This window comes from Thunnus albacares, chromosome 12 (assembly GCF_914725855.1).
Source record: "Thunnus albacares chromosome 12, fThuAlb1.1, whole genome shotgun sequence".
Taxonomy (NCBI): Eukaryota; Metazoa; Chordata; class Actinopteri; order Scombriformes; family Scombridae; genus Thunnus; species Thunnus albacares.
Genome location: NC_058117.1, coordinates 13,925,187 through 13,936,478, shown reverse-complemented (window position 1 = coordinate 13,936,478; position 11,292 = coordinate 13,925,187). Strand labels below are relative to the sequence as shown.

Genomic DNA, 11,292 nt, shown 5'->3' with positions numbered 1-11,292 from the left:
TGCATGGACATGCATGACAACAAATTAACTATTTATCACCGTCTGATATTGTTGGAAAGAAATTTACTGTGCAATAAATGTTCACTCAAAATATTGCTTGCACTTGGTCATTATGTGTATCTGACAGTCAGTACTGTACATTGGTAACCTTTCTGATGAATCTTCACTGTTATAATAAATATGCACGGGTTAAATTTGTGCCACCATTTGTCTGGTTTTTTCTGCGTCAAGTGTAGCTACAACAGCATTCCTTACATACCTAAAGTCTGAAGGCATAACCATTATCTATCTGTACTCAAGGAAGTCATTACAGGAAGAAAAAAAATATTTAAGGAACGTGTGTAACATGATATTCTGTGGAGATAACGTAGTTGTTTTTTCTGGCAGACAATAGTATCACTCCTGTCAGTGTACTGCTGGATGTGTGTGTATGTGTGTGTTATTGAATGTCTGCAGTGCTGATCTGCATGTATAAATAAGCCTTTACAACACTCAGCAGCCACACAGTAATGGATTGCTTTACACTGTATGTCGTTCTCCTGTTGGGTTTGCTGCCTCCATATGATGGTGAGTGAAACATTATCGCATTTAATATTGACCAGTTTAATAAAGGTGAGTCATGGAATGGCATGTTTTTTCCATAATTATCTCATAATACAAAAACAAAATGGTTTTAATTGATATTCCAATTTAAGATAGAAATGTTTCAGTTACATTTTCAATTATAGTAGGTATAGGTCAGATAGAAAAAACACAAACTGTTGAAGTTTGATGACAGCAATTATTTGACTAGTTTTATTTTATTGCTAGTTGACCTTATTGTAAAAATCAAACTGATTATCAAATACTTCAAATACTAAGATACATTTCCTAAAATTAAATGACAATATAACTTGATTGGATTATTCCAAAAAATAATGGTAAATATTGAAATTTCACAAGTGTAGTGCCCCTGTCAATAAAAACAAAAACCCCTATTGGACCAGGTTAATAGTCCTTAGGTGCTTAAGTAGCTTAGTAGCTTAGATTTTATTTCTAGCTAAATCACAGACTAGGTTTGTTAATCATTAGTAATTACAGTCCTTGGTAAACAGACTTTCATGTTGGCTCAGAATTAGGCTTAGGCAGTATCAAGGTATTACAGTATACCAGGGTATTTAGAAATCACGAAGGTGTGATTTTTAATACCGTCAAAAATACAGAAGCTCCTCTAGACAATTACATGTTCACAATATCAGATATTGAACATGTTTACAGCCTGGTAAAAAAAAACGGTTTTCGTATCTATAGCTAATTTCCCTGTTCATGACAACTGTAGGCGGGGTGAATTTTTATATTACTCATGTGTTTACATTTTATTAAGGCTTAAAGTTATGCATAATTAAGGGTGAGGCCGCCTTGAGTGACAGTTGGATGTCGTCACGGGGAAACCCCTACGATGGCAACAACTTTGGTTAGGTAACGTGACCATGGCATAACCCTAGATTCACAGAGTATAGGCATAGCTGTAGCTATTAATTTAATTATAAAATTTTGGTTGCCTTGTTCAGTGTTTGATTGTACTACAAGACCCTCTAAGGAGTTGGATGTTCAGTTTTTTTCCAGTATCTTTTTGTTTTAATGGTTTTAAGCCTGTTTTTCGCTCGTCGAAATTAGCATTAGAATTAGTATTATCACAGTTAACCAAAGACTGTAAGTGTACCGTGCTAACCAAATTAGCAGCTAGTGTTAGAGGCAGCTCCACCCTCTCATCCAAATACAGTCACTTCTGGCTCCAAAAATCCAAGATGGTGACAGTCAAAATGCAAACTCAAGGTTTCAAAACGAGAGTCCACAAACCAATGGGTGACATCATGGTGGCTGCATCCATTATTTTTTTACAGTCTGTGGGATCACCTTAAATGCTGTTTTCTCAAATTCATATTACATCACATGTCTCTTTCTCTTTTAATGTTTAGCTCAAACAGTGACTCCTGGACCAACAGGTAATATCCACCACACCACTCCATACAATGTACACCTTGTTCTCATCCCTCACACCAATACAGTATTTAGGAACCAATTATTTTATAACATCTGAGGTTTAAATAATTTTTTTATGGAAGTTACCGTGACAGTTTGAATAGCTTCACTAATTTGTGCAGGAAGGGAAAAAAACAATACTGCAGCAGCTCTATTAGACACACTGCATTGTAGGCTAGACAATGTCATACATTCTACAATGACTTGTATCACCGCCAGCTCAGCTTTTACGGTTGTTTCTTTTACACAAATACTGCAATACACCATATAACCAGGTGAAACGTCAGTAAGGTATGAAGGTATGAAAAAATAAATACCGCCCAAGCTCAGAATAACTGATTCATTTTATATTCCATCTACATTGAAATTAGACTTAATTACATCAAGATTATATTCAACTGGTTAATTAAGTTCTTAATAATGTGACACTTAGGATAATCTGCAGATTTCTAATTATTCAGAAATTAATGACCAGATTGAATGAACATAATTGTTTAGGGTGTGTGTGTGTGTGTGTGTGTGTGTGTGTATGTGTTACTCTTAAATTGAATATTACATTAATTGAATGTTGTCCAGACAGAGGTCTCTCCTTGAAAAAGGACCCATCTTTTGTGTCTGTTGTGATTTTCTGTCAATTTTAGCTGTTCCAGATAGGTCACTGACAAATCCATCTTTCACTCTAGAATCAGGCAAAGCATTAGCATTAGGCTATCACAGTTGACCATAGACTGTAAATGTACCGTGCTAACCAAGCTAGCAGCTAGCGTTAGGATCAGCTCAATCCTCTCATCCAAATATGGTCACTTCCAGCAAAAATCCAAGATGGCAACAATCAAAATGCAAACTTGAGGCTTCAAAACAGGAGTCCACAGACCAATGGGTGATGTTATGGAGGCTACATCCATTTTTTTTTACAGTCTGTGGGATCACCTTAAATACTGTTTTTCCTAAATTCATATTACATCACATGTCTCTTTCTCTTTTAATGTTCCAGCTCAAACAGCGACTCCTGGACCAACAGGTAATATCCATCACACCACCCCATACAATGTATACCCTGTTCTCATCCCTCCCATGCAACAGATTCACCCCCAGCCTCAGCACCACAATGATCAACTCCACTTATCTAACAAAATATTTCAAATACAACTGAAATATCTCATAGATCACTCTCACTATCATCATATCTACACTACCTGCTGTAATACAAGATTTATTATTAGTAGTTTCACCAGAGTAACCTTGAAATAATGTGCTGCAGTTACAGTTACAAATCAACGCAGTGTTGATCTTTCAGTTTAACGACTACAGCTTTGCTGTGTGTATTCCAGGCTGTGCAGGTCCACCACTGCTGTGCTGCGCTAGTCAAAACAATAGCTGTTGGAGGGGGGGGTGTTTCTGTGACCAGATTTGCATCACATTAAAGGACTGCTGTCCTGACTACACGTCAGCCTGCACACAATGTAAGTAAAGCTTAACATGAAAGACTTTCAAACATTCAGTGTATGCCAGTGAAGGCTATGATATTGAGATAGATTTTGAACTTAATACTGTAAACCCTTCTTTTTGTCTATAGCTCTGAACACTACTCTGCCGAGCAGTACCAGCACAACAAATAGCAGTACTGCATCTACACCACTGAATATCAGCACAACCCAAAATATCATAACAACTTTGTCATCCACAGTCTTTTCAACAACAGAACCAGGTACAACAAGCAGCAGTACCACATCTGCTGGGTCTGCTACTACACCACCCAGCACAACAAGGAGTAGTGCATCTACACCAGTAGATGTCAGCACAACATCATCTACTATCTCTACACCCAGCATAACAAACAGAAGTACAATTTCGTCATCCACAGTCCCCTCAACAACATCACCCAGTACAACAAACAGCAGTACTTCCTATACAACTGCAGATATCAACAACACTTCGTCCGCAGTGTCTGTGACAGCAACACCCAGCACGAGCAGTAACACATCTACACTGGCAGATATCAGCACAACTTCAGCATCCCCAGTCTCTGCTACCACACCACCCAGCACAACAAGCAGCAGTGCATCTACACCAGTGGATGTCATCACAACATCATCTACTATCTCAACAAGCAGCAGTTCCACCTCCACATCCTACCTCACAACTTCAGCATCCACTGGCTCCACTGCTACAGGTCGGTAATTATGATTGTCTAGTTATTTCAAAAATTTACATCTGCTGTCATGAATAAATTACATTTATTGCTAAAAATGTGTTGCCAATGTTTGTTGAAACTATGAAACAAAATTGTTAATTTTGTATTGTTTGCATCTATGTCCGAGTTAACAGTGGTCATCAGTTAGTGGTTCAGCAGATATGTGTGACTCAACTGTCATCTTATTGCCACACCTCCTTTGGCATGCTCCAAAACACCTCAGGCTTTTGACAGTTTCCTTGTACTTGTATAAGGGACAATAATAGCAGAAATCAGTACAAGTCTGGATACCACTAGTGTCACATCTGGAGTTTCCAATAAAACACAGATTCTAGCACCATCCACCATTTTCACCATCCAGTTCTGACAAAGGCACAGTCAGCTACATGGACATCTTCAGTGATGTATTTTACCATGCAAGCTGTTAACTACATTTCTATTTGCACCTTTCTTTCTTTAGATGGTCAAATAGTGACTGTTCACCTAAAAGCTTCTGTTTTATCCCATAATGAGGAAAATGAAGATGAGATTTTAAAGGCTTTATCTAGTGTAAGTACATACAACCTTCACCCAATATGCTTCATTCAGTTACAGTATCACAAAAAACAACATATGAATTACATACACATGTGGCTTGCAAAATAAAGTGAGAGTCTTCTCTCTTACAGTTTCTATCCCAAGACCTTCTCCCACAGAACTGTGAGGGCTGTACCTTGACCATCAGACACAACAAACCCACCTGAGAAAGGACTTATGTTTCAGCTAATGGAAGCATCAATATTACTCCTGCTATACTGTGATAACAGACTGTCAGAAAAATGGTTTAATAATGTGGGCCATGGCAGTTCTGGGTCCATGTATGAAGTGCAATTAATTTTTCATGTGTAAAAAGCTTCTACTTGCGGAGCAGCAGAACCTGTCACCTGATGCTTTGCTTACTTACACTTGGACAATGAAATTAGACGGTTAAACCCCAACCCCATTGTCTCAGCACTGTGCAACTTTATAACCTTGGCACAGAAACAAATTTATGCCAACAGAGCAAGGCTAACGTTAGTAATGTAGCTATGGTAAAAGAAAAAATGTCGATGTGTAGTTTTTCTTCGTAACTCTTTCTAATGTAGCATGTACAGCTCTTCTGGAGTAGATAATGTGTGGAAGATGTTCTTCAAGGAGTTTTGCTTGTGTTTTTCCAGGTCTTGCTTGCACCACCACACAACTGCTTCCATATGGGATCATTAATATTGCTGCATAACGTACACAGCATTTTAATGTAGCTGCTCAAATCAGGGCTAATTTTATGTACTGTTGGGTAGTTTTATCTATAAAAATGCATCATGTTTAGAAACTTAATTTAACATCCATGGTCACAAAATCTGTTTAATGAATGTGTGGAAAGTATTTCAAACAATAACTGGACTACAGAGAGGGTTTTAATCCTGATGCAGTATAGCCTAAAGACATATTTTCTGTAACAAAGCTTTTTGCCTGCTCTGTGATATAACTGCTGATCTCTTAATAAATCTTCTAAAATTGAACTTGATGCTACATCTCTGCCTCATTACAAACTGCGTAGTGAACCTGTTGTGTACTAATTAAAGGTGTTTAAAAGTGGGAGTTTGGAGACCCACGTAAAGGTGAACCCTCAGTGTCTTTCCCTTCAATGTAAGCAGCATAAACAGTGTCACATTTAAATTTAGGAAATAAATGTGAGTTTGTCTTCATTGCTTCTGTGCAAAAATATCTTTGTCTAACCCTTTTTCATCACACACTGTCAGTTGAAGACATACGCACTGGCATGCAGCTATTAAAAATCAGAAACTGCCAAGGAAAGAAAAGCAACAATAAATAGAGTCACAACAAATATGATTCATTTATTTATTCATCTTGTACAAAATTGTTCCATCTTGTCATACTCCTGTCATCATGCTCTACAGTATATTATTATATGTTAGTAATGGGAACTGCATTGTTTTTATATAATGAGCCAGGATAAAAGAAGGCATTTTGATAATAATTGATTACAATGATGGGATGCTTTGCTCAGTTTCTGATCCTATTAAAAGTACTCAATAGGGTCATCGTGGCTCTTGGATTGCTGCATATCACTCAGTGTCAGGCCTCCTCCATTAACTGGGAGTTGTTTGTGAACACGGAGGTGAACATGATTGTCTCCTCCCACGTGCACCTGCAAGGAAGTAAAAGCAAAGTTTCAGGTGATCCTTGAGTCTGCATTCACTGATTTTCCACTGAGGGGCAGCATAAACAAGCTATAGATACATATATTATCTCTTTCTAAGTTGATATGGCGAACGTGTCAGCAAACGGTTGCCTATTTACAAATCCAGCAAACACAGAGGAACATTAGCATTATTATTATTTCTTATTATTTCTAGTCATGTTTGGGTTTACCTAGCAAGTGTAAATACAATATTGACTCTCTTTTGAGCTGTGTTTATGGATTCCACCTCCTGAGAAAAGTATCTAAGCTAATAGCCCCATGTACAGAAATGTCTGGGATTTGTATTTCCCCCATAAGGTTTGTTCTAAGAAGCTTGTGTGACTGAGTCAAGGAGTAATGAGAGTGTCAAGGTCACATATGGGGCTACTAAGCTGCTAAATGCTCCACTATGTTATCCAGCTAGTCACTAACTTTGTACGCCATTTTGGTGATTACAGGGAGCAGAATGGATTTCTGAAAACAGCCTCCTGCAGCTGGAAATGACATCTGATTGCAGTGAGACTTCACCAAAACAGTAAAGTTACATCTGGAAATCCAAATAAATGAGCTGAAAGTCGCTATGGGGTTGAGAGGAACTGCTGTGTCAAGGCACAGTTCTCTGTGGGTTCATCGCTGACAAGCCTCTTTCACATACAAGTATTTTATATGATCCATTGTCAATATAAAATCTCACTTGATCATGTTGCTATAGAGAGTAAGTTGTTACCATTCATGGATCTGTTTTGTATGGAGCCTCCGAAGTCCCGAAAGGTGGTTATTTTTGATCTTGTGAGCATAAGATGAATCTAGTATCTTGTTTTTTAAAAAAGGACCTCGGAGGTTCCATACTTAATGTCCTATTATTCTTAGCCACAAAAATTATAATTACCTTTATGAAGTAGTTGGTCCCGGCCACAACCTGACTCCTGTAACTCTTGGCGGTGAAGACATCATAGGACTTTCCTGCTTTTTGCTCTGCATCAGACTTCACCTGAGTTACAATGAGGTGACAGCAACATCAGAATGAAATACATGCCTTGTTAACTGCGTGCAGAAACTAAACCCTTTTCAGGGAACAAAGTGAAAGTGAAAATTAAAAAAACAATTTTACTTGACTTTATTCTACTTACACTATCACAGATCTTCTGAATTTCTTCAGTAGCATCAGTTGCAGGGCCGGGCCCTCCAGGCATCATTTTGACAGCTTTCAGTGGTGAAATTTGTGAAAAACTGAACAAAACTGACTGTACCTGGTCTGGTGAGGAGTTCAAGACAAGTTGAATCAGTGAATCATATGACTCTGTATTTGGGAGTATACCATTGGCGTGGGGGGGTGAGGATTACTTTATCAAATTATATCAGACATCGGCTAAAACAACAAATAAAATTTCTGAGTTGCAAATAACCAAAAATGTTATTTATTATGTTTCTAGCGTAGTCATTTAATGGAGGTTAAAAAAAATATTTCAACATTTCTCTTTGTTCTTCCTCTCCCTCCCTAAGACAATGTGGGTTAGTCTGAGGCGTGGCTGTGTTTGGACATGTCAGCTGATCATGATAGTCAGCACACAATGAATTGGTGAATTTTGGCACTAGAAACTGGTAGACTGGAGAATGTCCTGAAAAACCCTGTGGTTTAAGATGAGTCATGGGCTAAACTGACACATAGGCTCTGCTTCCTCTTTCTTGTATTTCCTCTTTTAACAGTCATCTGTACAGCAGATCAGCTGATCTGCCACAAATAGAGTATAGGCCAGTGGCGTTGTTAAGGCCCATCACTCAGCTTCATCCCCAAATATTTTGAGCCTAACACTGCAGTGTACATGTCTCCAAGCATCAAAGTTCAAAAAACTCTCAGGTGTCTTACTGTCAAAGTTTCAGCAACTGCTCCCTTCTTTCTTATTTCATTGTCTTAGTGTGTAGATAAAAAATGAGCAAAGCTTCAGGTGACAAGTTTCACTTCTCCATGAGTAGAGCAGCAGCGAATGTGATCACTGTCACTGCACGTCCAACTTGGACAAAGGAAAATGACACCTAGAAATACTTCATTTGCACTATTCCAAGTTGATACAAGGTTGTAACTAAACACAGCATAAAGACATTACCCAATATCCATGTTACACATGAAAAATGAATTGCACTTCATATATGGGCCATATAAACCACAGGCCACTCAAATTAACTATCAAACTAAAAGCTTTCAAACTAAAAGTGCATAAATCAGACAGGTCATCTAAGAAAATCACTTTTGTAGTACCATTGCATTGTGGTGGAATACAACAAACCACATAATATTAAAGCAACTACAAGGACAGGGTTTGACATAACTGAGAGCCTGATGGTGCAGGGCCAGTAAGAGTTTATGCAGGGCAAGATGGTCCAGGCCAGTGACTGGCCAATCAGAGTCATGGGTATACAGTTTAGGAAGAGAGGAGGACATTTCTCTTCATTTGATAATGTTAAAAGTAAAGTTAGGCTTTGCTGTCAGCTTCCCGACTCTTTTTGAAAAATATGAGAGCAAAAGAGAGAGCGAGTGAGCAAGAGAGAGAGAGCAGCGGTGGTTGAGTGAGGAGAGCGAGCAGCGGTAAAGAGAACAAAGCAGTCAATGAAAGAAAACATTATTTTCTGATTGTTTCTCGGCGGTTACGTTCTAAAGCACAAATAAACAACCATCAAACACTCAACAGATGATTTACTGTGGAGACAGACGCTCTTAGTTTCTGTTTCATCTTCCTCCTCTGCATTTCTCCTTGTCATTCATTCATTATAGTTCAACTCCATGTCTGTAACGGACAGGTGACTTGCAAAAACAGACAGAAGGAGCTTGGAGTGAACACGCACACACTAACAAATGCCGTTATGTTCTTAAGTTTATTATCAATGTCATCCATACTCACTGAAATGTTATTATCATAAATTCTGTTCTCTTCTCCCTATGTACTCCATACTCTCTGGAAAATGACCAAATCTAAAGGGAACTTCACTCTTGTACATATTATGTAGGCCTATATAATGAATAAATCACCAGAATTATGGAAAAAAAGTTCATTTTTTGGCTTACGTAACACTGAAAATATACAAGGGGCCAGTAAAACTCTGATCTACTGGCCAAGTGGGCCCAGTGGGAAATTTTTTTTATGTTGGACACTGAAGGAGTTTTTAACTGTTACAGTCTCAATTTAATACTGATGCCTCTATATGACCTACACAAGCAAACGAAAAGATTGACTATTTCTATACAGCTATTCAGTGCCTGCCACCAGGTCGGATTCCCCGCAAAACCAGATGAAATTTTATTTACAGCACGCAGATTGGAAGAGTCCCTGTTTAGTCCATGGAGGAATAGGTCACGGTGGACATTTCTGTAATACAACTGGCTTATAATGTAACATTTTATGTCGGCCTTGCTACCATGCTATATCTTACTGTAGGCTTATTATGAACACATAACATTACAAGGTAACATTGATGACTTCAGCTTTCTCAACAAAATTATTATTGCCAAGCAACTAAATCTTTTAGTTGTTAGCTTATATGTAACCTAAGTGTATGGATGGTACTAAAACAAAGTTTATTTAGTTTCACCATCATCATATTACAATTATTAATCTTACATAGCCACAAACCGATACATTACCTCATCGCTATGCATCCAGCTGTGTTTAAAAAAGAAAAATAGTATTAAAAATAAGTTGTGTCTTTCTTTCACTTGCTTCCAAAACAAATGTATGCACTCGCCAGGTCAAGACCTTTATGACACATGAGGCAGTGGTGCTCATGGGAAATGCAGTCTTCATTCTGGGAAACACTACCACTTTTATCCACAAGGGCCGTCAAAATCAACACAAAATGAAAGTTCCTTGTAGAAACTTTAAACCAAGAACTTTACAGTAACATTTAAACAAAAGAATTATGTTCTCATCAAGACGAAACAACGTAAATATCAGAGATACATGGCTTGCATGTGCTTGTAGTATCTTAGCATACAAAACTATATACAGTACTACAAAGTGTATACTTTGATACAGGTACATATCAGTGCTGAATGCAAAGTTTGTGTTTGCATAAGAAAGCACCAATGCATGTATCAAATACATCATTTACAAAGTTATATCTGTGCTCAGCCTGCTAGGCAAACATTATTAATTATCAACGCTCACAAACAGCTATAGTAGGCCTTCTGCACAGGCTCTTTCACAAATCACACATCAACAAGTGACTGAATTTTTAAAAAAAAAAATGCAAAAACTGAGAAAATCCAAATTATTAATAGGCCAGAGGTGTCTGTTAAGACAGCAGCAATAACACACATCTGCTTCAGATTACAAACAAAGTGAGCATAACCGCTATACAAACACATGGCCATGAAGAGACAGTTAACGTTAGCTAACCGTGAGCAAAGAAACCATCGATGGATACGGACAGTTGTGGATGTGAAGTCAATATTTAGCTAGACTTACCTTTTCCGAGAGGCCCTTTCTCCTCTTCCATACAGGTGAAGTAGACAATGTAATGTCCCACTGCACTTGTTGCTGTCATAGTCCTTTAGTTTGTTTGTTGACAGAGCTCCTCATCTCCTCTCTACATCGCTGCTGTCGTCGACATTAACAGAGATAACAAAAAAACAAGCTAACGTTAGCTAACTCTGATTCATTTAAATTACATAAACTTTATACTGTTTGTTGTGAGGCCAGAACACAGTGCAAAATCTCAAAGTTTGCTTCACATTTTACTTTAGAGTTTATTTACCAAAAAAGTGTCAATTGACAGTTTCACGGTGGCATGTCAGTAACCGCATCTGGCAGCATGACACTTCTTTCACCAGTGCACCTGCCTTTCTCCGGTAGACTCGACA

General features: G+C 38.1%; 2 protein-coding genes across 3 annotated transcripts; one reads left to right on the top strand and one right to left on the bottom strand.

Moving 5' to 3' along the window:
- The first annotated feature begins 204 nt into the window (after positions 1-204).
- Positions 205-5,963, top strand: LOC122993520 (cell wall protein DAN4-like). The gene is made up of 5 exons (XM_044367740.1): positions 205-567; positions 1,959-1,985; positions 3,017-3,043; positions 3,354-3,485; positions 3,710-5,963. The coding sequence occupies exons 1-5, from the start codon at positions 510-512 to the stop codon at positions 4,201-4,203; spliced, it is 738 nt and encodes a 245-aa protein (XP_044223675.1). The 5' UTR covers positions 205-509; the 3' UTR covers positions 4,204-5,963.
- A 102-nt stretch (positions 5,964-6,065) lies between these two features.
- Positions 6,066-11,292, bottom strand: LOC122993521 (cystatin-B-like). 2 transcript variants are annotated; one of them, XM_044367742.1, is made up of 5 exons: positions 11,187-11,292; positions 10,898-11,029; positions 7,568-7,692; positions 7,327-7,428; positions 6,066-6,404 (listed from the first exon to the last, which is right to left on the bottom strand). In XM_044367742.1, the coding sequence occupies exons 2-5, from the start codon at positions 10,974-10,976 to the stop codon at positions 6,276-6,278; spliced, it is 435 nt and encodes a 144-aa protein (XP_044223677.1). In that variant the 5' UTR covers positions 10,977-11,029; positions 11,187-11,292; the 3' UTR covers positions 6,066-6,275. The 2 variants fall into 2 exon arrangements, with proteins under 2 accessions (XP_044223677.1, XP_044223678.1); XM_044367743.1 differs by having other exon boundaries at positions 10,898-11,026; positions 11,187-11,279.

Bases quoted from the DNA above. Each gene is read 5' to 3' on its own strand.
- LOC122993520 (XM_044367740.1), top strand. From the start codon at position 510: ATGGATTGCTTTACACTGTATGTCGTTCTCCTGTTGGGTTTGCTGCCT. The intron at 568-1,958 runs GTGAGTGAAACA...TTTAATGTTTAG, and splicing joins TTTGCTGCCTCCATATGATG to CTCAAACAGTGACTCCTGGA. The intron at 3,044-3,353 runs GTAATATCCATC...TGTGTATTCCAG, and splicing joins AGCGACTCCTGGACCAACAG to GCTGTGCAGGTCCACCACTG.
- LOC122993521 (XM_044367742.1), bottom strand. From the start codon at position 10,976: ATGACAGCAACAAGTGCAGTGGGACATTACATTGTCTACTTCACCTGT. The intron at 7,429-7,567 runs GTAAGTAGAATA...ATTGTAACTCAG, and splicing joins TTCAGAAGATCTGTGATAGT to GTGAAGTCTGATGCAGAGCA. The intron at 6,405-7,326 runs GTAATTATAATT...ACTTCCTTGCAG, and splicing joins GGACCAACTACTTCATAAAG to GTGCACGTGGGAGGAGACAA.